Genomic DNA, 24814 nt, shown 5'->3' with positions numbered 1-24814 from the left:
TGACATATTATGATCCTTCCTAAGACTGTTTCCACACTTGTAAAATTGAGATAATCTTTCTTATCCTACTCAACACAAGGTGGTAGCAGGGACCAAAGGAATTATAGAACGTCAGAACTACAGAGGTCCCTTGGGCTATCAAGTCCAAGCTTGTAATTTTATATAGGAAAAAACCAAGGCTGAAAGACGGGAAATAATTTGAATTAGGTGGCACAGTTGAGGAGGCTTCTTTTTAATTCTCAGAGGTCCCTTGGGCTATCAAGTCCAAGCTTGTAATTTTATATAGGAAAAAACCGAGGCTGAAAGACGGGAAATAATTTGAATTAGGTGGCACAGTTGAGGAGGCTTCTTTTTAATTCTTCAGAAATAGGTGCCAAACCTGGTCAAGCCCTCATTCTCCCAGACTGCTCACCCGTGCCTCAGGGCTAGCTTTACAAAGCCTTTTCGATTCTTCAGAGTGACAGCATTCTTTCCAGGTGTGGAATTCAGGGACTCGGCAGCACCCCCAACAACGATGATGATAGCATTGCCACTCCCATTCTTGGAAAGCAGATAGTCAATGGTGTCTCGGTTTACAGGGCAGATACCTGAGGCATAATAGAGCTATCAATGAGGAAGTCAGCAGTGACTGTCTAGGCCTGGTAGGACTACCTATTCTACTTGTAAAACTCCTTTCCCTATGTTCTGTGAAGTGGTACAACATTCTTTTACAGAGAAGCAGAGTCAAAGGGGGATCTGTGTCACTAAGAGGATGTCACTGGTATAATTTTTTTTTTAATATGGCTCTGTGATTCCAGAAGGGCAATGAATTCTTTGTGTAGAATCTACCCCCACCCCTGATATAAAAATCTTCAACTGATCTGGAATATAAGTTTTAGAGAGCTCTTCAGGATGCTAAGAGAGTAAGTGACTTTTCCAATGTGGGTTACAGAACTACTATGTGTCAAAGGGTAGATCTGAACCCAGGTCTTACTGATACCAAGACTTTCTCTGCCACACAACCAAATTTCATCACATATTAATTGTAATGACAGTAAATTATTTTTTTTAGCACTTCCCTATAACTGTAAGGCAGATTTTATAAATATACAGACATACATTTCATACATGTGACTGTCTAATTACATAACTATACAGATATAATTATAAAATTCATCATTTTATAGATGAGGGAACTAAGATACAACTTCAGGAAAAGACTAGGCTGCACTCACATGGATAATAAGTAGGCACGACTACTATCAAATTAGGTGTGTACACGGTAAACTGTGGGCTTGAGTGAATTTTGTTTGGCCAAAGGGAGATAGTTGAGCCATGGCTTATCCATCCACTGAATCTTGTGACAAGAGTTCTGGAAAGGAAAGTTTAGCTAGGAGCCAATTATGTTTGTGCTTCAAAATGCCAGCAGGGGGCAGCATCAGAATAAGAATTCAGGGATATGTAAGGAGTCTTCTCCAGCAAATTCAACTTCCTCAAATTTAGAATTGAAAACTGCAGAATTAGAATTCAAACTAAGATCCCTTTACTACAAATCCAGAGCTCCTTCCATACTCTCCAAGAATTGGGGAGGACCTCAGAGACTGACCAAGAAGCTCCCTCTACACATTCTCCTGAGCTGGTCATCGTCCAGGCTTCACTCTCTGGATGACTTTAGAAGGCTTGGGACTCACATTCCAGCTTTGACACATATTGCCTATGTGATCTTAGTAAGTATTATATTTTTTTATTGTGACAATGTTTTATATGTGTTTATTCTCTCTCCACTAATAGAGAATATAAAGTATTTGAGGATAAGAGTGATTTCATTTGTCTGTCAATTCAGTACTAGACATAGGGTTGATGTTTAATAAATGCTTGAGTACTGATTGAAGTCATGTCTTTGTTTTGATTCAGTTCTAAATTATCATATGACTCTAATCTTTTCTCCATGATCTTACTGAATGTCACAACCTCTCTGGTGCAGGCAAGGCAGATATCCCCATTTTAGAAAAGAGAAAACTGATGACTGGGGGGCAGCGGAATGATTTGTACAATATTATGGTGGATCGGTCAAATCTCATTTGTTTTAGAACACAGTGCCATAGAAAGATGGGACTTTATAAGGCCATGTTGGTGAGGGTTTGTTCCCTAGTGCTACATATAATATGAAAAATTTTCCCTTAAAATATTACTGTTATTTTTCCCATCTGGAATATGAAATTATATATGTTTCAAAATTAGTGATAACATTTTTTACTATGACACCCAAGTCTTCAGGAATCTGCACTTTCTCTGGCACAGTGCTCTCCACTAGCAAAGATGGCAATGTCATTACAATTAGTATATGGTTTCCTTACGCTGCAATAGTTGAAAATGTTAACACACCCTGAAGCCTGCCTGGTTATGGGCCTCCTTGAACTTGGCTATTAAGGTAGGCCTGGAATTAAAGTCAGAGTCTGCTACCAGGACCAAAGTGAAGGGAGGCCTTTTTAGCCTGCAGGATCCACCAGAGCTTGTGATTGGCTAGCAAAACCTCTGAGAGCCCAAGGTCACCTTCACATTACAATGATGAAACAAGAGAGGAAGACCATCAATAAAAAAGGCCACATTTCCATTATTTTAGACTCAAATGTCCCTGGTTTCTCTATCTTAGGAATAATTTCAAACCCTTGAAATCCTTCCTTTACTCTAAATTAGAACTACCTATAGGTTCCAACAATATATTCCATTACTCAGTGTTCAATGGTCAAATTAAGTTTGACAAATGCTAGGGAAAATCTAGGGGAAACCAGGACTATATATGGCAACTGAGCTTGTTTAGCCTAGAAACTGTTCTAGTTTCTAAAATCATATTATGGGTTTGTTGGGAAACTTCTTGGATTCTGTTCACTAACAATTCTTTAGTCTCTTTTTTAAAAAACCATTTTTGCCAGGCAATGGGGTTAAATGACTTGCTCAAGGTCACATGGCTAGTATCAAGTGTCTGAGACTAGATTGGAACTCAGCTCCTCCTGACTCCAGGGTGGGTGTTCTATCTACTGTGCAACCTAGCAGCCCCCTAGTAATGTCCTTTTAATCAAGGATCTCATATAACAATTGGTTTTCTCCTTTCTGGAACACTGTTAATTATGTAATGATGTGATACCTGTTGTTTGTTTTCCTTACAAGATCAAGTGCCAGGAGGGCAAAGACTCTATCTTATCTAAATCCAGGATAAATCTCTCCCCCAAGGGACCAGTACTGGATTCCTCACACAAGCAGCCCTTAATAAACATCTGTGTTCTGATTTCTAGCACATCTTATGATGGTCCTTTGGGGCTAGAGAGGCTGGGACTGAAAAAGCCCAGGACTTCTCAATGGAGAAGAGGCTGGAGAGAGGTACTTTAAAATGCTTTTCTGCTGGGAACTGAGATGAGAGACCCCAGAGACAAAACACAGGAAGACCACTATCCTTTGAGAAGCAACTGAACCACAGAGTAGGAAAAGCCCTAAGTTTTGTAGTCAGGAAACCTGAAGACAAATTCCAGTTTTAACATATCCATTTGTGAGACACTGGACAAGTTACTTAACTTCTGAGCTTCAGTTTCATTTGTAAAAGGGAGATATTACCTTACTACCATCTATAGAGAGAATGTTATTTTGTTCACAGAAGTTGGATACTACCCAATGTGAGATGTTATTGTTTTCACAAGGGGACTTTTGTCAATATTTATGCCAAGTACTGACTTAGTAAATTTTTACTAATTGCTTACTAAGTGATAGATACAATGCTAAGCTTTGAGGATGCAAATAAAGGTAAAAGAGCATTTTGGTTCTTTAGCAGCTCATCATCTAATGAGAAAGATAATATGCAGACAACTGTGTAAAACAAGCTACATACAAGATAAATTGAAAATAATTAACAGAGATTTGGGGGACTTTTTTTTTGGTCTGTGTTCTTTTCAACAAGGCTAATATGAAAATGTTTTGCATGACTGCACATATATAATCTATACAAAAGTGACTGTCTCCTCAAAAGGCGGGAGAAAAGAATTTGGAATTCAAATTTTATAAAAAAAAATTGTTCCTATATGTAATTGAGAAAAACAAAATAAAAATATTCTTTAAAAAAGTAACAGATAAGGCACTAGAATTAAAGGGGAACAGGAAAAGCTTCCTATAGAAGGCAGAATTTTAGTAGAGACTTGAAGGAAATCGGGGAAACTAGTAGGCAAAAATAAGAAGGATCATCTATGATTTGGAATGGACCTTAAAAGTCACAGATTTTAAACATTTAATTTACAAATAAAGAAACTGAGTTCTAGAGAGACGAAGTGATTAATTTAAGAATACCAGTCAGTAAGCAGAAGAATTGGTATTTGGAGCTTGGTGATTTGATTCTAAATCCCATCCCCTTTCTACTGTATAATACTGCTCTTGTGACCTAGCCCAAAAGAGCAATAGGCTCAGGACAGGGAAAAACTAGAAAATGACTCCTTAAATGGAATTTTTAAGAGATGAAAGGACCTCAGAGATCATCTAGTCAAATGATCTAATTTTACAGACAGGGGGAGTTTGAGGCTCCTCCTTGGCTTGTGAAGTTGAAAGCATCCTGTCCCTGCGTAGGACTTGGTAGGTATGTAGAGAGAAAAGGCAAAAGATGAAACCATCTAGGGTTCTTTTGTGGGGATGTAGAAGGATGCACTGCCCTTTCATTTTCTTACCTCCAGACATTAAGTATTCTCTTAACACAGGGACCCTGAAGTTCCCAGCTAAAGTTGCCAGATAAGGTCGGATTCCAGGGAATTTCTTTCCCACCTCTGTGGCCTCAGTGCTGAAGTTGCAGAAGGCCCCCAAGCCCATGATACCATGGGGGTGATAGCCAAAGATGTAATTCCGGGTTGTCAGCAAGTTGTGAGTCTTCACCAGCTAGGATAAAGAGTTGGCAGGAAAGGGAGAGAAAGATAGAAGAATCTTACGAGCTGGAAAGGATACCTAGAAAGCACTTAATCCAATCTCCCACCCAATTCAGGGATCTCCTCCCCACAATGACACACAGTTGGAATCTATACCTCTAGTGATATTAAGCACCTAATGCTTCTTGGGAATCTATTATATTATTGGACAGTTCTTCTGGATGTTACCAAGCTCTGATTCTCAATAACTTTAATCTACTCTTTCTAATTCTGCCTAAAGGGGCCACACAGAACAACTACTTGTCCTTATGTGAATCTTATTTACCTTTGTTCTCTTTCTCAATCACAGGCTGTCTTTGAATATATTGGCACCCGTTATAATTATTTATAAACAAATAATTATAAAAATAACATTTTAATATTTGGACAACACTTGTATTTCATTTCTATCTATCCCTTCTCCTCCTCCCCTACCCAACAACAGTTTATATAAAAAGCTTTCTTTACAATAACCATCTAAGATGAATAGTTAGAGTACTACATTCCTCATTTTACAGATGAGGAAATAGTATTAGAGTAAGTTATTTATTCATGATCATGTAGCTATAAATGTAGAGGTTAGAATTCAAGCCTCCTGGTATCTTCATTCAAGCCATAAGATCGTACATTTTGAGTGGAAAGTCCTTTAAAGACTATTTAATAGTCTTTCTATTTTGTGACCTTTTGAATGGGATAATACACAAAAAGTACTTTTTAAATTTCAAAGTACTATATATATGTGATATTGCTAGAGGCCACAATAGGTCTCTGGGGAAGGGAGAAGCCAAACCCAGTGACTTGTGCCAGCCCAGACCAGGGAAAATAAAACATATCAGGACCTAGAGTTCTAGCTGACCTCAAGGTCCCCTGCAGTTAAGGACTATAAACAAAGCTGACCAGGCTACATTTGACAGGAGACACCATCATTGATCATTTCACCTTTAGCCACTTCTCCACCCCCAGAATGAGGCAGATACTTTGGGAGAAGCCTCACAGCAGTGACAGTGTCTCTCACGTGCCCTTTTCAGGGACCATCCCCCAAAGTATCCATTCTCACCTGGCTCTTCCAGGGGCAAAGGCCAGGGTGCCATTATATTTTTCAAAAACATGAGGGGGAAGGGACAGAGAGTCTCAGTGTGGACAATGACATCCATGACAGCCTCTGCTCCTTGCAATCCCAAAGCCCTGTCTCTTGCCTGGAGTACAAGCAGCACTTCGGGACAGGGGGTGGGAGAAGTGATGTTTATTTTTAAATTGGTACTTGGCAAAAACAAGGCCCAGAGCCTAGGATTTCCTGGATCTTGGCTTAGAAGCCATGGACAAGAAGGCAAGGACCTTCTGCTGTTTGACTGAGTTGAACTAAAAAGAATAACAACAAAAAGTTTTCACTGAGCTCAGGAATGGAAGGAAGACCATGGGTTCTACTCTCAACACCATCTCTTATTTCCCTTTTTGCTCAATGAAAATAACCCTCAGATGCTCATGTCATAACAGTGCCCCGGCATTCTAAGAAGGTTGAGCCAGCACAGCAGAAACTGTACCAGCTGGAAGTGAACTAGCACCAGGCTAGCTAAGCTTGGAAAGGTTTATCAAAATTGGTCTTATACTTGTGTAGAAGGGAATTTTTTGGTCTAGATGATCCGTGAAATAACATTAGCAAAAACTGACATTTCCATAATGTTTGAAGGTTAACAAAGCTCTTTACGCCAATTATTCCATTGGCTCCTCAAAGCAATAATAAGAATGAGCATTTATAGGTATGAAAAGTTCCTTATGAACATTATCTCATAGGAGGTAGTTGTGATTATTATTCCCATTTTACAGATGAGGAAACTGAAGCAAACAGAGGACTTGCCAAGGCTTTACCAACTAGCAGCTGTCTGCAACCAATTCTGAACTCAGGTCTTCCAAGCCCAGTTCTATCCATTGTGCAACCTAGCTGCTAGGGGAGGGAGGTATGAGCAGGGTTAGAGAGGGGCAAGAATTATCATCTTCATTTCACAGATGGTAAAACTGAAGCCAGAACTGAAGTCAGAAGTGACTAGTCCAAGGTCACATAGTGAACCAACTGCTTGAAGGGCAATTACAAACATTAGTTCTTGTCTGTTTTTCTAGCATTCCAAGAAGCAACACCATGCACTCCTCATAGAGCAGAAACACCATGGCCTTAGTTTCAGTTCCACATGGTGGGATTCTGGGCAATTCACTTTTTCTCGAGAAGTGGTACTAAATGATTTTAAAAGTTCTTTTCAAACTCTAAAATCTGATTTACTTATAGTTGAGAGTTTTATTTGGGTACCATTCCAGCTGTGTTCCATTAGAGTCAAAGTTCTCAGTGCTATGGGAACTGGGAGAAGAGAGGATTAATGTGAGTTCAGGTTATTCAGGAGGATATATTAATGTGAGTTCAGGTTATTCAGGAGGATATCCTGGAGGAGAGGAGATTGATTTTTTACCCCTATGCTTCCTATCCAACCTTCAAACACCACCCATTGCAAGTTCTGCTTCTTCCAAAAAAGCATTCCATTTTCACTATAATCTACAAGGAACACCTTCTTCTCTGAATTCCATTTCCAGTTCTTATTAGCAGGAAACCAAGTAAACCTCAGGATCACTGAGTCAATAGTTTTAGAGCTGGGGACACAAGGAATCAGAGGCCACTCACTATTCTAAACTATCACAAATGCTTTTGTAAGGCTCACTTCAATCAGGTAACTGAGGAAGAAGGAACTTCTGAATCTAATTTATCTAAAGTCTCAAACCTTTATTTTTGTAGTAGTGGACTGGTCAAAGAACACACTGGTGGTTTTTACTTTACCCAAAAACTACATAATTCTTATGAAGTTACCTATAGCTTGAACCCTATTTATAATTGCACTGAGAGAAATCCCTTTTTAAAAGAGTCCTGAGGAGTATCCTTTTAGATGGTGTAACCATCACATTCCCTGGTAGACAATATGGTATAGGAGATATCTGGAATGGAATAAGAGCTCTGCATTTGCTATCTATTTTGGGGGCAAATTCTGTTGACTTCTCTATGTCTCAGTTTCCAGTAAAATAATGATAAAAATATTTGTATTGCCTATGGCAGAGGTTGCCTGTTCTCTTAGAAAACCTTGAAGCCCCAAATGTTGGAGAAAATAAAAAGTTCACATTCTGGCAAAATGATTTGGCTAGGAATATCTTCTCCTCTCTTCCCATCCAAATCCTATCTATCCCTTCAAGATCCCCTCCTTCCCACTTCTCTCTTGTACCACTCTAGCCCATACAACTCTCTCCTTTCTTGGCATTTTTGTGGCACTTACTATTTGAATATTTCACTTGTGTCTATATAATAATAATAATAATAATAATAATAATAATAATAAATTAACACTATGCTGAACACAAAATTGCTGTTTCCCTAAACCAAACTGAACTCTGTAGTTGAATGAGCTGTGACTGTTTCTCCCAGCTGCTCTGAACCTAGGGCTGGGCACAATGAAGATACCCAGGAGGGAAAGCTCAGTCTACGACAAAAATCTTGATCTTTGAGTCAGAATGAATATGCAAATTCAAGTCCCTCTTCCCAAACTCAAAACTGTGGGACCCTGGACAAGTCACTTCCCTTCCTGAGCAGGAGGAATCATGGGGTGCAGTTTCTCCATTTCTTAAGATACAGCAGGTTAGTTAACTGTATTAACATCCTATAAAACAGCATTAGAGAATTCAGATCTAGAGGGGAAGAGAAGAGCTTTGTGCTGCGCACTATGCTAAACATGTGACATATTATTCCATTTTATTTTCAAAACAACCATGTAAGGCAGATGCTATTATCCTCGATTTTACAGATGGAGAAAATGAGGCAGACATAAGTCTTATCCTCTTGCTTCCAAGTGCAGTGCTCAGTGCACTGTGGTATCACAAAGTTAGAGACCTCAAGGGTGACCTAATTATACCCCCTCATTTTACAGATAAAGAAACAGAATTCCAGTGTGGCTGAATGACTGCCTAAGATCACAAAGCTAACAAATGGAGGACGGGGGGCTTGATTTTAAATCCACATCTTCAGAATCCCAATCCATTGCTCTTTTCATGTGCTATAAGCTGTTATTAAACTGTTGATGGCAACAAAATCCCAAAGAATCCCACATTTCTCAGAAATGCTTGAAGGATGATGAATATAAGCTTAGAAATCCCATAAATTGATGTTGTTCTTCTGCAATTAAGGACAATATTAGTGAATGATGAAATGGGTGGAAGAAAACAAGTCAAAGATAAAAAATCAGTTAGAAGGGACATTACTTGCCATCTAGTCCAATCTCTTTATCTTTTAGATGAGGAACTGAAACCCAGTGAAATCACATGAAATTGTCCAGGGTTACAAAAAAATAAAATAAACAAAAAGGCCTCAGGCAGCCAAATGTACAGTTATTCTCACAACCCCTATGGAAGGTAAATGCCATTATTATTCTCATTTTTCAGTTGGAGAAACTGAGGAACAAAAGAGCTAAAAGGCTCTTAGCATCTAAAGCTAGAAGGATATTTTGAGATCATTTACCCTTGCTCCAATCCCTTACCCACACACCCAGAGATAGGTAATGACTAATTCAAGGTCACAAAGAAACAGAAAAATACAAAAGTAGAGGTTTAAGTGAATTTATCAATTAACCCCATCCCACCTAAAATCAAACCAACGAGAGAGAGAGAGAGAGAGAGAGAGAGAGAGAGAGAGAGAGAGAGAGAGAAAGAGAACAAATGCACATTGGTTAAGTCTGATTCAGCATCATGAATTCATCACTTCTCTCTCCAGAGTGCCTCAGGAATCCTTCCTGGTCACTGCCTTGATCAGCATTCTGTTATCAATAAGCATTTATTAAGCACTGACACTGTGCATGCAGGGCACATAGGGCAGGTAGAGGGCACAATGGATACAGCCTGGGACCTGACGTCAGGGAGACGACTCTTCCTGAATTCAGACCCACTTATTATTGCCTGTGGATCTTGGACAAGTCACTACGCCCTGTTTGCTTCTCAGTTTTATCATCGGTTAAATGGACTGGAGAAGGAAATGGCTAACCCTTCCAGGACCTTTGCCAAGAAAACCTTTGACTGAGATGACTAAGCCTTCAAGATGCTGGCATTATACTGCGACACTTTTATCAGACAAGACTCCCTCTTCTGAATGCAGCAAGGGTGTTAAACTGGGTATAAAAAGTACTTAATGCATTTGGAAGGAACAAAATAATTTTAGCCTGTTAGGTGAAATGACACAATTATTCATGGGAAGTCCAGGAGGACTTGGGGAAAGTTGTCTTGTGGGGCATGAATAACCAATAACAAACTAGTTCAGAATCTGTATTAAGTGGCAGGTGAGTCTAGAAGAGAGAGCAACTTCAGTCAAGCCCTAAAACCTGAGAAGAGAGAACATTTGGCTCTTCCTTGCTCCACCCCTCTGAACTTCAAAAGGTTAGAAATCTTTGGATTTTCTATGAATGTCCAGTATTGTCCTCAGAATATTGGACATTGGGACAGGGGACAAACTATTAAGGAAAAGTACTCCAAGTCTCTACAAGAGCCTAGCAGGAAATGACTTCCTACCTAAGGGGACCTTAGAGTTTCTTCCTGATATCTACTACTATCCAGACCAGGTGGGAGGACCTCGGACAGCCTTGCCAGGGGAAGGTGGAAGTCCAGAATCACCTGATGTTCTATAGGATCTGGACCTCCAAGGACAAGGCACTCAACACTGTCTGAAAGAATGCTTCATCCATAGTAATTTGAACCCCAATGAGGATCACTATGAGGGTGAAAAGGGAGGACACCAATGTTATAATGTCCCTTTCAGGAAACCAGTGTGTTCAGCATTCCAAGGACTCTTAGTCTTCCCCAATAGAAAAGGAAGCAACACTCTTTGTGCTTGTGACACTGGACTCTGAAAAATGAGTTTTTCTCTTGTCCACAAGACATGCTGCCTCTTTACATTCCCCCTGGCAGATGCTCCTTATGTTTTTCTCTGATTAGAAATTCCTTGAGAGTAGCAATTCCTTGCTGCATTTATATTCCTAACAATTACTTAACTGCTCTATTTATCCAAGTGTTTGGTATGGGGTTTGAACCCAGAACTTCCAAATTCTAGGTCCATCCCTCAATCTATTATTCCTCTTCTATTCCTTCAAAGTTGACCATGGCACTTCTGATAAGTGACTTGTACAAAGGTCACCCTGAGGAAGGTCTTCTTGAATCTGAAACCAATTCTTCAGCTGCTCCACTTCAGTTCTCTATCCAGTATACTTCGTGGTCGCTCATGTTTGGCATTTTTTTCCTAAACTGGACCTGGGTTTTCATTGGTATAAGGAACTCTCCCTGGAGGCACACCCTGTACCAAAAGCAAGTTAGCACCTGTTCTGTAAACTATTGTCTTAGAAAACAGCATTTGGGAATCTTAGAGTCAAGAAGTTCTTTTGTCACTCCCCACAACCTCACCTCTGACAACTGAATTTCTTTGATGGGTATTCAAGGATAGATTGGGCTATTCTCTATCCATTATCTGGGCTAAGGGTTGTAAAGGATTTTAAAGATTATCTTATTTCAATTTCTTCATTTTGTAGGGGAGAAGGGGGGAAATCTGAGGCCAAAGGAGGGGAAGTCTATTATGCAAAGTCATACAAAGTAGCTCTTAGAGCTTGGATTCAAACTGAGGTCTTCTGATTCCAAATCCAATGTTCCTTTCACTCCATACAATACCTGAACTGGACCTCCCCTAGGCCTTCCCTATCCAGCTTGCTGTCATGCTTGGGAAGACCTCCCTCACTAATTCTATCACTCACTGAATTTTCTCCTATCCTTTAAAGCCAAATTCACTGGTCACATTCCCTAGGAAGCTGTCTTGAATACCCTCTATTCAGGTATGATCCTGCCTCCCTTCTCAATGAATATCCAGAGTCTCTTAGGTACTTGGCATATATGCTCACTATGAGACTGTAAACTCCTGGTGGAAATGGATCACATGTCTCCCATGGTGCCTTATAGATAAAGAGACTTCAGTAACTACTGAGTTCCCTCTGATGAGAGACCCCATTATTCAGAAATACTAGGATAGGAAAAGTAAATGTTTATTGGATTTAAGGCACTTACCCGGATGGGAAAATAATCTCGGAAATACCGCCATACAGCCCAATTTCTCACCCATTTTGACCTTCTGCCACCTTTAGAAAGAAAAGGATAACCAATTTTATGAGATTGAATGAAGTATAGAAGATATATTATAGGATATAGAGAGGTAAAAAAGGCCTGAGAGACCATTAGTTCTAGGTTCTGATCTGGGCACTACATCTCAGGAAGGACAATAACAAACAGCAGGATCAGAAGACTGGAGTTTGGGCAATAAAAGGACTGGTTGAACAACTGAGGGTGGTTAGCCTTTCAAAGAAAAGAATACTTGGGCACAGTTGGAATGATGAATGATTTGAAGTACTAGGAAGAAGAGGAAGGAGCACACTTGTTCTACCTGAAGAGCACAATTGGAAACACTGGGGCAAGTTGTAGAAAGATTTGTGTTTAAACTAAGGAAAACCAAAAAAATAAAATAAAAATAAATAAATTGAAGAAAACCAATTTCCTAGCAATTCAAACCAAAAGTAAAATGGGCTGTCTTAAGAAGTAGTAAGTCAACCATCACTAGAAGTGTTCAGATACTTGTTAGGAATCTTTTAGATGGGATTCCTGCTTAGCTACAGGTTGGACCAGACAAACTCTGAAATCTCTTCCATCTCTGATTCTATGGAAAATTATTTTTCCCTGTATGTGGGTTTTGGGGAGAAAGCCAGATCCTCTGGCAGACAGAGAGGCTGGGGAGTATGTACCTTTTTTTTTTTTAGGTTTTTGCAAGGCAAATGGGGTTAAGTGGCTTGCCCAAGGCCACACAGCTAGGTAATTATTAAGTGTCTGAGACCGAATTTGAACCCAGGTACTCCTGACTCCAGGGCCGGTGCTTTAACCACTTCGCCACCTAGCTGCCTCGGGAGTATGTACCTTTCTTTGGGGTGTTCCAGTCAAAGATCAGCCAAGTGAAATACAGTACCGAAATCAGCCAACAGTCTGTGCAGAATATATACATGAGGATGAGACTGCATATAATTCCTTTGGGGGAAAAGACCAAAAAATTAGTGGAACTTTAAAGACAGCAAAAGTTCAACCCCCCTCCATTTACAAAAGGAAAGCAAGAGCCAGAGAAGGGAAATGACATACTCAAATCACAGAGGTACAAACTCCATCTTGTCCTGCCCATCCTGTGAAACTCTTGCCCTTTTCCTCCCATAATTTTTCTACAGGGGATTTTAATATATTAGAAGCCTTTTTTAAATTTTCTTTTGACACAGTGAGTATACCAGTGAGGTTATCTGTCATCCTTTGCCACATTGACCAGACTATCTTGAAGAATTCCCTGATTCCACCTTTTACTGTTATAACTCTACAACAGTCTTCACTGGCTTTATGTTATAGCCTGCTCACATTCACCATGTGTCCATCTGTTTCCCTCCACAGGACATCCATTTTTCAATTTTCGAAAGACTGCGGTATTTCATGTCTCACAGTCAAAACTACACACAGTTATGTTGGAGTGTTCTCATATTTTCTCTCTTCCCACTCTGCCAAAAGCAGAGTAGTTTATATAACTTCTTGATTTGTTTTAGTGATAATTCAATCATGCAAAAGGATGGAGGAACTCACAAGAGGAAATTTTATTGAAGATCAGATTTCACTAACAGAGAAGAAACAGCACACTCCAGGAAAGTGACCATTTATACCCAATGTAAGTATGAGAAAAGGAGAGGAAAGCTAAATATAGTTGGATAGATATGCACCCAAGATTTGAGAAGAGCACCTTTTGAAAAAGTTGAGAGGAAAGAAAGTCAGGATCTAATGGACTAAAGTTCTATAGGGAAAGACAGGAAGACACAAAGGAAGTGGAAATGAAGAGGAAAATGAGGAGCTGTCTTCAGAGACTGGTATGGGAACTCACCAACTGGGATGTGTAAAAGTCATGGAAGGATTACATGAGAATGCATATATAAAAGCAGGATAGTCTAGCATCAGAAGTGATAAAGCTTAGTGTAAACTGAGGCTGGTGAAGAAAATGAAGGTCAAAAAAAAGAATTCTTAAAAAACAATTTAAAATGTTGGAAGGAAAACAGAGATTCACAAAAAGATAAAATTTCTACTTGAGGTGGATAGGATGATAGGAAGAGCTCCACCATCAGAGACTTTGGCATTAGAAATGTTAGAAAAATAGATAATAGGGACTTGATATTCAAAGTAAGGGATGAGGTTCAGAATATTCAATTGCTCTTGTGAATTCAAGTCACTGGCCAGGATGAATAACATCCTCTTTTAAGACAGAACTGGTAGATGTGACTTTCTTCCTGGCTATATTTCTGACTAACATCAAGTCTTAGCTGCAGTCTCACCCTGGAACCTCTTAGAACATCTGCCACGTTAGCTTCCTCTCATTGCTAAGTTCTTCCCCCATGGTTCTGTTTTGGGGAGGGACCTAGGCTGGCTAAATTCTATTTCCCTCCAGTGGGGCTTCTGACTTTCCAGACTTTCACACTATGCTTCCTTGTGTGTACCTTCTCCTAATCTCTGCCCGTCCCTAGCACTTGTTAGTCCTTTTTTATGTGTTGTTATCCTTAAAGTTCTTTGAGGGCAGAGAATGTTTCTTTTTGCTTATGTATCTTTACATACATATTTATAAACATATATAAAAATGTATGTCCCATGCATAGCAAAGATTTGGTACATAGTAAGCACTTACCTAATATCCATTGCCTTGCCTAAGCTTCTGGAGGTAATATGTAAAGTGGAGAGTGACTTCATAACCAAAGAAAGACAACTATCTCACATTTCAAATAGGGAGGGGGGGAAAAGTCCATAAACTAAAGGCCAATGAACTTGACTTTGATTCTTGGAAAAATTCCACAATGGATCATTAGAGAGATAGGGAATGATAATTTAGCAAAGGAATCAGTAATCACATATCCCAGTATGATTTAGAGATTTAAATTGAGAGACTAAACTAGTGACTGCAAATACAGCTTCACTACATTCTAGCAAAACATTTGATATAAAACATCAAATCAGTAATATAAAATTAATTAGATTTAGAATTGGTTAAATCACTGAATTGAAAAAAATAATCATTAATGATTCAATGTCAGCTTTGAAGAAGGTCTCCAGGGGAGAGCTCTATGGTTTTATGCTTGGCCCCACGCTGTTTAAAACTTTTATCAGTGACATAGAAAGGTAAGGTTACAATACTCATCAGAACTGCAGTTGACACTAAGCTGGAGGAGAGATTTAACATTTGAATGACAAAATCAAGTTCCAAAACGATCCTGCCAGACTAGAGTTTTGGACTGAATTTTAGTAAGATGGAATTTAATAGGGATAATCTTACACTTGGATTCAAATAAATCAATTTCACAAGTACAGAATGGGGGAAGCATGAATAGTAGAGTTTGTCTAAATTTTTTTTTTAAAGAATAGAAGGGAATAAGCAATTATTCAATGCCTACTATGTTCCAGGCACTGTGCCTTACAAAGGTGATCTCATTTGATCCTTTCAATAATCCCATGAGGGAGGCACTGTTATTATTCCCGTTTTACAGTTAAGGAAACTGGTGTAATTAGAAGTGACTTGCCCAGGGTCAAACAGCTAGTGCATATTTGAGGGTAGATTTTCACACTTCCTTGCTCCAGTATTCTTCCCACTCCATCTGGTTTGAGTTAACTGTAAGATGAATGCTTGGCAAGGTTAATATAATCTGGGCCACAATATGAGAAGCTCAACTTCTAGGAAGAAGGAGGTGGGTCAAGTTGATAACAATATGAGTCATAACTCAACTGATAAATGGTCAAGGATGAACGGTCAATTTTTGATGAAATCAAAACTATTTATAATCATAAAAAATGCTATAAGTCATTACTGAATAGAGAAATGCAAATTAAAACAACTTTGAGATATCATCTTATACCTATCAAATTAGCTAAAATAGCAGATACCATTTAATTGGGGGATAGCTAAATAAGCTGTGCATATGTATAACTGAAATGGAATATGAATGTGATATAAGAAATGTTCAGTAGTTTTATTTAGAAAAACATGGCAAAACAAAGAAAGATGATATGCATACTTCCAAGGAAAGAACTGATAAACAGAAATATACATGGCATGGTCTTTCGTGTGTGTGTGTGTATGTGTGTGTGTGTGTGTGTGTGTAAGAATATGTGTGTGTGTGGGGCAGCTAAGTGTCATAGTGACAGAACACTGGCCCTGGAGTCCGGAGTACCTGAGTTCAAATCCAGCCTCAGACACTTAGTAATTATCTAGCTGTGTGACCTTGGCCAAGTCACTTAACCCCATTGCCTTGCCAAAATAAAAAGAATATGTGTATGTGTAGTTTTATATATATATATATATATACACACACACATACATACATATATATATATATCCACACACACATATATTCGGATTTAATTATAGCCTGGGGGGATAAAATAAAAAGTGCATAGTAGAGAAAACCAAAGAAAACTAGAAGAAAACACAGAAAAGCTGTGGAAATTTATTGTTTTATATTGAATTATCTCATGTTCTGCTATGCAACTGAAGGTTTCTTTTCTTGTTTTATATTTAAGATTAAAATGAACAATTAAAAAAAAAGAAGCGGTAACAGTTTCTCAACACTGTGCCCTGGTCAAACTTTATCTGGACAATTGTATTCAGTTTAGGACATCAAAGCTTAGAGGACATAGCTAAGTTGGAGAGTGCACATATGAAGGCAACCAGGACAGTGAAAATAACTCAGTCTGTGTCACATAGTGAGCATTTGAGTAAAGTCAGGATGATTAGCCTGAAAAAGAAGACTCAGGGATTAAACTTGTTTTGTTGGGTACTAAGAGGCAAAGTGAGGGCAGATAGCAGGGGGAAAAACAAAATAACAATAACAACTTTTATACAGTTTTAGCAGTCCAGAAGTACAATGTGCTTTCTTAGAAGGTGCTGTCTCACAAGAGAAAAGATACCCATTTAGTGCACTGTCATAAGGATTGCTTTGGGATTGGGCTAGTCAATGATGACCAACTTTAAAAGACTTAGATGATGCAAGTCTGGCCTTGAAGAAAGAGATTTCAATAGACAATTGTAGATATAGGGGAATACATACCAGGAGTGGGAGATGGCCTGTGCAAATACATAAGGATAAAGAGGACAGATGGGAATTGGTAAAAAAATAAAAGGTCAGAATACAAAAATGGTAAATCTGACCTCACAGGAATCACTGAAAATTGGTGGACTAACCATAAACTAGAACATGGATTTAGCAAACATTTATTAAGTACCTACTAGATGCACAGAATGGGTAAGCATTGGAAGAGATGTAAGCATTGGAAGAGATGTAACATTTAGATAAGACAATCCTTGTCCTCATAGAGCCTACAGACCAGGACTATGAAAACAAGTGTATGGGGAGAAATTCCAACAAAAACTGCCTAAGAAGACAATGGAGTAATGGAAGAAACTGAGCCTGGAGACAAGGGAGTCCTGGGTTGGATTCTCTGCTAAGACAATTGCTAGATCTGTGGCCATGGCCTCTTATGTATGAGGGAATGGCACCAGGTACTTGGCAGTCTTTGTACAGAACTGACTGTTTTACAGAAATCTGATGACTGGACAGATCATCAGCTGACATTCACATAGTCCTTGAAACAAGAAACATCCCTATACATATGACATACATACTCATATTATGTCAGAATATATCTAAGAGATATTGGCCAAAGTTTTTATATTTTATCCCAGAGAAAAGAGAAAGCTGTTGGAAGTTCTCAGTCAGCGGGATGGGCAAGGTAAGAAGTGTATATTAAAAACAACTGACATGCAGGTGGGGCTTTATGGTTTGTAAAATACTTTGTACATATTTTCTCATAACTGCCCTGAGGGGGAGGTACTACTATCTCTATTTTACAGATAAGAAAATGGAGACTCAAAAAGGTTTACTGATTTGCTAGAAAGTTTCAGAATTAGGATTTGAACTTGTATCTTTCCTAATTCCAAGTCTAACACTTCATTACTAGACCACACTGTCTTAAAGAAGATTATTATTCTGATAGCTGCATAAAAGTATCTGAAGTACTTATTAAATTGTGTAACTAGGAACAAATCCCTTCCCTATTTTGGGGCTCAGTTTCCTCATCTTTAAAATGAAAGGATTGGACTAGATACTCTGATTCCAGTTTAGTTATGAAGCTTATCTTCTTATAGAACTTATTATTATTTTACAGATAAAGCATGTTTAATATGACAAAAAAGGTTAAAGCAGAATGGAATGAACTGATTTGGGAAATGGTGTTTCTTATCATTGAAGGTCCTGAAGTAGATACTGAATGACCAGTTCTGGGTGATGTCAAGAAGACATCCATGCTTCAGGCCTCTAAAGTATTCTGAAGTTCTTTTCATTCAGTTCTGAATTTTACAGTTCACAATTCTATGATGCTTAAAGGCTATTTCCTCAGAAAAGGTCCAAGAATTTATGGAAGAAAGACTAAGGATTAATATCCTTCCTTATGGATGAGGACATGTAATGATCTCTCTACTGAGGATCATATGACCACATGCCAAAGTTAAGGTCTGAACCTATATTCTATTGACTCCATATCTTTAGTCCTTTCAATTAAACAAACAATGATTAAACATCTACTGTATATTAGACACTGGGGATTCAAAGACAAAAATGGAAATGGTCACTCATGATTCAGTTCCTTAGCAATAACTTGTACAGAAGTATAGATGAAGCAGGGCACTGAGAAACAAATTCAGGGTTAAACCTGAGAGTGGTTTCAACACAAGCCCCTGGTCTCAAAACTAGGCCCAGCTGGTTTGATTAGAAGGCCAATAGGGGGAATAACAATTGGTGAGAGAATTATTTATCACTGGTGTGTGGGACTTCTAGTTTGATAATGAAGTCCTCCTGCCTGCTGAGCTTCCCAAACATGCTCATCTTTCCACCCCCTCAGTGTGCTCCAAGCACCAAGCCTTTGGCCTGGAGGAGTGACAGGTAGGAGCCCAAGCAGGTTTGCTGGCTTTGGGTTTGGTCAGGATCAATCATTAACTTGCAAACTATGATTCCAGACAACCAGGAAGGCTCTGATAATATGAGGCTCTGCTAAGTTTGCTAAGGTCTTCAACTTGATTCCAGGTTCCTGAAAGAGCTGGGAAACAGGGTCAGAGAAAGGGAAATAAGAAGAGGAGACCATCTAGGTATATTTCAGGTTCTAGACCAGGACAATCATGGTTTGGTCTATCCAGTTTAGTAGGTAGTGAATAAAGTTAAGAATGAAAGGCCTGGCCCTGGTCCTTGACCCAATCTTAGTCCCAGACTGAGCTATAACCTTTCTGGCTCATGATCAAATTGCTCCCCTTCTCCAGATGTAAAAGCTGAGTATACCAACTGCTATACCAACTCAATTGAGCTAAGGGATGATAAAAGTGCCTGTATGCTAGAAAGATTATTTATTGCTGATAGATTAGCCTTCACTCAAATTCTTCTAGAATGACTTGGTGTGCCTAGGTTCTGTTCTAGATGACTGTGAACTCTGGAAGGTCCTAGGAGTAGTTACTGAATCCTTAAGCACAGGTCCACAAAGGGCCGGCATGCTTGTCATCTTAGCACCAGCTTAAGAAATGTTCAGGAACAGTTTGGCCAAATATGAGTAATGATGCAGGTTTTGTCCATGGCAACTCACTAAGAAGATCTCTGAAGGTGTGGAAGGGTTGATTCTGAATCAGTGAAGGGAATATCCATTTGTATGGAATAAAAGATTCTTGAAGTACTGAAATAGCCACATTATCAATGCTGTTTTCTCCAAATTCATTTCCACAGTATTCCCTGGTCTCCCTGCCATCACTTCAATTACTCCAACATTTGCTAGCTATAGGACCTTGAACAAGTGATTTCCCTCCTCCAAAATTCAGTAAGTGATGAGAATGCTAATTACTTCCTCTTCCTCACAGAGTTATTATGAGGAAATCATTTTGTTTCCTTTAAAGTACTTCAAAAATGGGAATGTTCAATATTTTTTCACTTACCTTTTTTTGTTCTAATCATTTTTTCCATCCTCAGCCTAGGTCCTGTACCCTGCCCCCACCAACAACAAATACCATCTTACCTAAGACTAGGAAGGAAAGGACCCATTGTAGCACAGAGATGATCTGAAGTTGTTTCTCAACTTTAGATTTATTTAGCCAGGGGATGGAGAAGAGGTCCTGCAGTGCAGAGAGAATGCTGGAGCCAGTGCCTAGATAGGAAAGAAAAAGGGAATCAGACTCCAAAATCATCAGAGTCACAGAAACAGAGTCCATCCTAGGACTGAAGAATAATTTCCTAAGAATGGATCATTCAGCTTCTGAAAGTTCCCCCAACAGAGAAAGACGTCCACACCACACCTGGAAAGCATTTCTACTGGGTCCCAATCTACCTCTCTGTACCTTCCACTCATCATTCTAAAGTCTATGGCCAAGCAGAGCAAATCTAATCACCCATCCCCAGGACAGATATTAAGCACTAACATCAGCTTAAGTGGTCCCCTGCCTTTCCCCTTTGGGTTAACTATCCCTGGGGTCCTTGGATTGCTCTCTCCATGTCCTCTCACCATCTTGCTCACTGTCTGGTTTATCAATGTCTTATATGTCTTTCCAGAACTGAAGCTAAGATTCCAGATGTGGTCTGGTGAATGTAGAGAATGGTAGGATTTTCAATTATTACAGATAACTCATTTATACATTTTGGGGGGCATATAGTCCAATATTCTCAATACTGGGGTTGGGGAAGGTAAAAGATGAATAAGACATAGTCCTTGACCTCATAAAGGTCACTTGACAGGACACAGTGGGTCTAAAGTGCTGGATTCAGAATCAGAAAGACCTGAATTCAAATCCTACCTAGGAATTTATTTAAAGCTGAGAGAGTATGAGCAAGTCATTTAACCTGAGCCTCAGCTTCCTCATCTGTAAAATGAACATGATAAGACCTGTAATAATACTGCACGAGTTTTTTCGAATGTATGACCAAATGAGATCAAGGAATAGTTTGCAAGTTTTAAAGTACAATTAAATTATTAACAAAATAAGGCAGGTGAGATAAAGAAAGGTGTAAGGCACTATGGGGGCTTGGAGGGAGACTTCCCTGGTTTTGAAGGAGGTAGGAAAGACAAAGGCTGGGAGGCTTGAAGGGAAAAGTAACATTTGGCCACAGGAACCTAGACCAAGGGCTTTAAGAGAACTTAGAAGGCATCCAGTCCAACTTTCTCATTTTATGAGGAAACTGAGGCCCCAGAGAAGTGGCTTGCCAAAATCATTTATAAAGTAATGCCATAGGATAGGATTTGAACTCCTCTTCCCATTCCAATCAATGCTTTTTTGGGTTCCCTCTGAAGATGGGAGAGAGTATCAGCTGGTAAGGAGGGTATGGTAGCATCCAGGGCTTCACAATCACTGTGTGAAATGACAGCAAAAGTACCATTGCAGGGCTGGGACTGGAGTCCAGGCTTTCTGACTCCAGTCCATTGCACTGTCTTTACTATACTATACAGCAGACGTTGGTTAGGCTGAACAAAAATGAATAAGGAAGAAAATACAAGGTGTGTTAAAGGGACAGGTCTGGCTGGAGCAAAGCATCCTTGAGGAGGAGTGGGACCAAAGACTGGAAAGATAAGCTGGGACTGGCCTGTCAACAGTCCCGAGAATCAGTATAAGAAACCTGTGCTTTATTCTGTTCACAATGGTGAACTGAAGGTTTTTGGGCAGGGAATTGACATGGTCAGAATTGTGCACACCTAAGATAAGCCAGGTATTCGTCTACAAAATATTGGAGAGGGAGAGACCATGGGTGTGAACACTAGTTTGAAGGTATTGCCCAAGTCCAGGGACAAAATGATGACTTAAACTAGGGTGTGTGCCATGGGAGTGGAGAGAAGATGGATACAAGAGAGATTTTGGAGATAGACTTGAAAAAGACTGAATGACTAACTACATGGAGGATCCCCTTGCAGATTTTCAATTTAAAAAGTCATATTTACTGGGTTAACAGTACTCATTCTTTCTATCTTCTACTTTAAAAGTGCTTTCTTGTCTATTAATTAGTTCAACATTGTGAATCAGCTGTCAGTATGCTTTCTTTAAGTTCAGAGGATTTAGGGGCTATAAGGGACCCAACAATTTACGATGTCAAAGTTAGAAAGGAACTTAGATGATCTATTTAGTTCCTTCATTTCACAAAGAAGGAATATTGAGGCTCAGATCACATTGTCAGCAACAACAGTGAGGTCTGAAAATAGAATCTGTCTTCATAAACTCTTTCATTATATCATGATGCCTTTCTTCTGTCCCCATGTCATGTGTATCTTAAGACCTATACAGCTCTCTGGAAAACTCCTTACCCAGACACAAGGCCTGGAGAAGAGTTCTTATAAATTATTACAGCCTCAGAATTACCCAGAAAGTTGCTGAGGGATGATATCTGATGAAAAAGGACCACAAGAGGTGTGATGTAGTGTGAGAGGCTTGGCCTTCCTTGGAAGTCTGTCCATTCTGTTTCCTGGTGATGAACTCAAGTCAATTCAGGGGAACATATTGGTTTTTTTTTGAGTTAAGTTCTCCCCTACCCCTACCCCTCCCACCAAACCCTGCCATAAGTCACAGAAAACTCAACATTTATCAGAATTCTTATGTTCTTTGGGATTAAAGGATTTGGAAGGGAACCCCTATCTGAAATAATCCTTTCTTACACTATCCCTGACCTGCTGTTCTTAAGAGAACCCCCAAGGATGGAGGTCATCTTGTGAACTCACAAGGCCATACCTCCTAATTTGAGGCATCTTTAATTATGAGGAGACTCTTCTAGACATAAAGCCTCAGTCTACCTTTATGCAACTTATCTACTGCTCGAACTTCTATACCTTAGTACCAGGTTAGAAGTCATATCCTTCTTTCAGACAATAGGACTTCAAGTGCTTGAATTCTGATGCTCCATCTTTACCTTCCACCCCCATAAAAGTTTTTAACATCACTTGAACAGCAACTTGAACAGATCCCTAAATGACAGATGTCCTTTTTTTCATCCTAAGTGGTAAGTATCCTAAGTATCCTACTCTTGAAGTGCTCAAAATTGTCAATTTTCTCCTTACAATGTGTCTCTCAGAACTGACCATAGCATTAAAGACATGGTATGACTAGGCTAGAAGACAAGTAGCCTAATCTCTCCTCCCCCCATTCCCCACCCACCCACCAATTCTGGACAGTAGGAGGGCAGAGAAGGGAGAGGCTGCCTTCAAGCCTAATCTCTAATTGGGAAATGAATGTCTTTATCCCAGGCTAAAGGGTTTTAAGGCTTCAGAGAAAACTTCAGGTCTGGGTGGGGGGAGGGGAAGGCCAGTCTTGCCTAAATGTCTTGTTTGGGGATAGCAAGGAATACTGGGGGGCATGGGGTGAGGACCGAACAAAAAGGAAGGAAAACAACAGAGTAATATTTATGTCTTGGTCAAAGACAAAATCTTTACTAATTCTAATTAGTACCTCTGCATAATTAAATTTACAAGGTCTGAAACTGTTATTAGGCTCTTGGGAAGGCAATCTAACTATCAAAAGTAGCATCAAAACAGTTTAACAAGCAAGGAGAGGCAACTGTTTTGTGACAATGAAATCAAGTCAGGAACTCTAAATTGATTTGAGGGTCATTTCATCTGTCCTTCATACACTCAACCATGAAAGGAAAAGAACTCTTCTTTCTAAAATCTGCACAAGAGTTCACACACTTTCTGGGTAATGAGTAGCATAGGAGGACTTCAGAATACAAAAGTTCTTACTAATACTAACACTAAGTTTCTCTATTACTTTTTCCTTTGTCAAGAGAGCCAGAGATTTCTCAGAGAACCATGAAAGATAGTAATTCTGTAAGGAATCCTTGAATCTTGGAAGGAGGAGATAAAATGGTTCTTGATTCAGGAAAACCCTAATCTGAGGAAGGCAAAAGCCCCCATCTTCAATGAGACCCAAGTTTGTGGGGATAATATCACACAACTCTTTTGGAAGTTCCTACTCTGAAGGAGAAGACAAAATTTATATTCACAGGAGGAGGAAAAGAAAAGGTATGAAGAGAACTAGGACGCTTATAAATACCCCAAAGAGGGGTTAGCTGAAGGTCAGACAAGAAATAAGTAGCAGAAATGGGATTCAAGTTCAGGTCTTGCAGTTCTAAATCCTGGGCTCCTTCCACTGCATCAGACGGCCTTCCATCTAGTCTAAACTCACACCATTTTACAGAGGAAGCACCTAAGAACAAGCAGTGACTTGCTCAAGGTCCCAAACCTAGTTAGTGACAGGGCTAGGATGGGAATTCAGGTCTACTGACTTTCATTCCAGGGGTCAAATTCTGTATTACTAATGTGCTGAAGCCTCTACAACATCCAATAATGTCCAGGTCTGTTCCTCACATCACCCCCAGAATACAGTGGAGACACAAGGGCAGGATACTAAAATCAAAGGTTTGTTTGGAGCTCAGTGGTACAGTCAAGAGGCAGAAGTGAGACCTTGAGGTGTCATCCATCACTGGGCTGGGAGTTGGAAGCTCAGGGGTCACAGGCTCACTCTACGATCTTAGCTAAGTAAGTCTCTTACCCTTTTAGGGGCTTTTTCTAGCTTATCTAAAATGAGGTAAATGATCTCCCAGTCCCTTCCAACTCAAGACACCCTATAGTCTAAATTAGGAATCAATTTCCCCTTAAGGGGTCATTGTGCTCCACTAATTCTTTGGGGAGAAAGACTCAGAGTCCTCAGATACTCTGCCAGAGGTCTGGTTTTCTGAAAG

The 24814-nt window shown here is 39.5% G+C and overlaps 1 protein-coding gene across 2 annotated transcripts in view; it reads right to left on the bottom strand.

Annotated features, from left to right (window-relative positions):
- Nucleotides 1–24814, bottom strand: part of DGAT2 (diacylglycerol O-acyltransferase 2) — a 53682-nt gene that overhangs the window by 4403 nt on the left and 24465 nt on the right. For both annotated transcript variants that reach the window (XM_074216908.1, XM_074216909.1), the window contains exons 2-6: nt 20121–20249; nt 12927–13034; nt 12030–12100; nt 4683–4887; nt 413–587 (exon numbers count right to left, since the gene is read on the bottom strand). In XM_074216908.1, the coding sequence (XP_074073009.1) occupies nt 413–587; nt 4683–4887; nt 12030–12100; nt 12927–13034; nt 20121–20249 (688 nt within the window). The remainder of the gene's footprint in view (nt 1–412; nt 588–4682; nt 4888–12029; nt 12101–12926; nt 13035–20120; nt 20250–24814) is intronic.

Source organism: Macrotis lagotis, chromosome 1, assembly GCF_037893015.1.
Source record: "Macrotis lagotis isolate mMagLag1 chromosome 1, bilby.v1.9.chrom.fasta, whole genome shotgun sequence".
Classification (NCBI taxonomy): Eukaryota; Metazoa; Chordata; class Mammalia; order Peramelemorphia; family Peramelidae; genus Macrotis; species Macrotis lagotis.
This window is presented reverse-complemented; position numbering and strand designations above follow the sequence as displayed.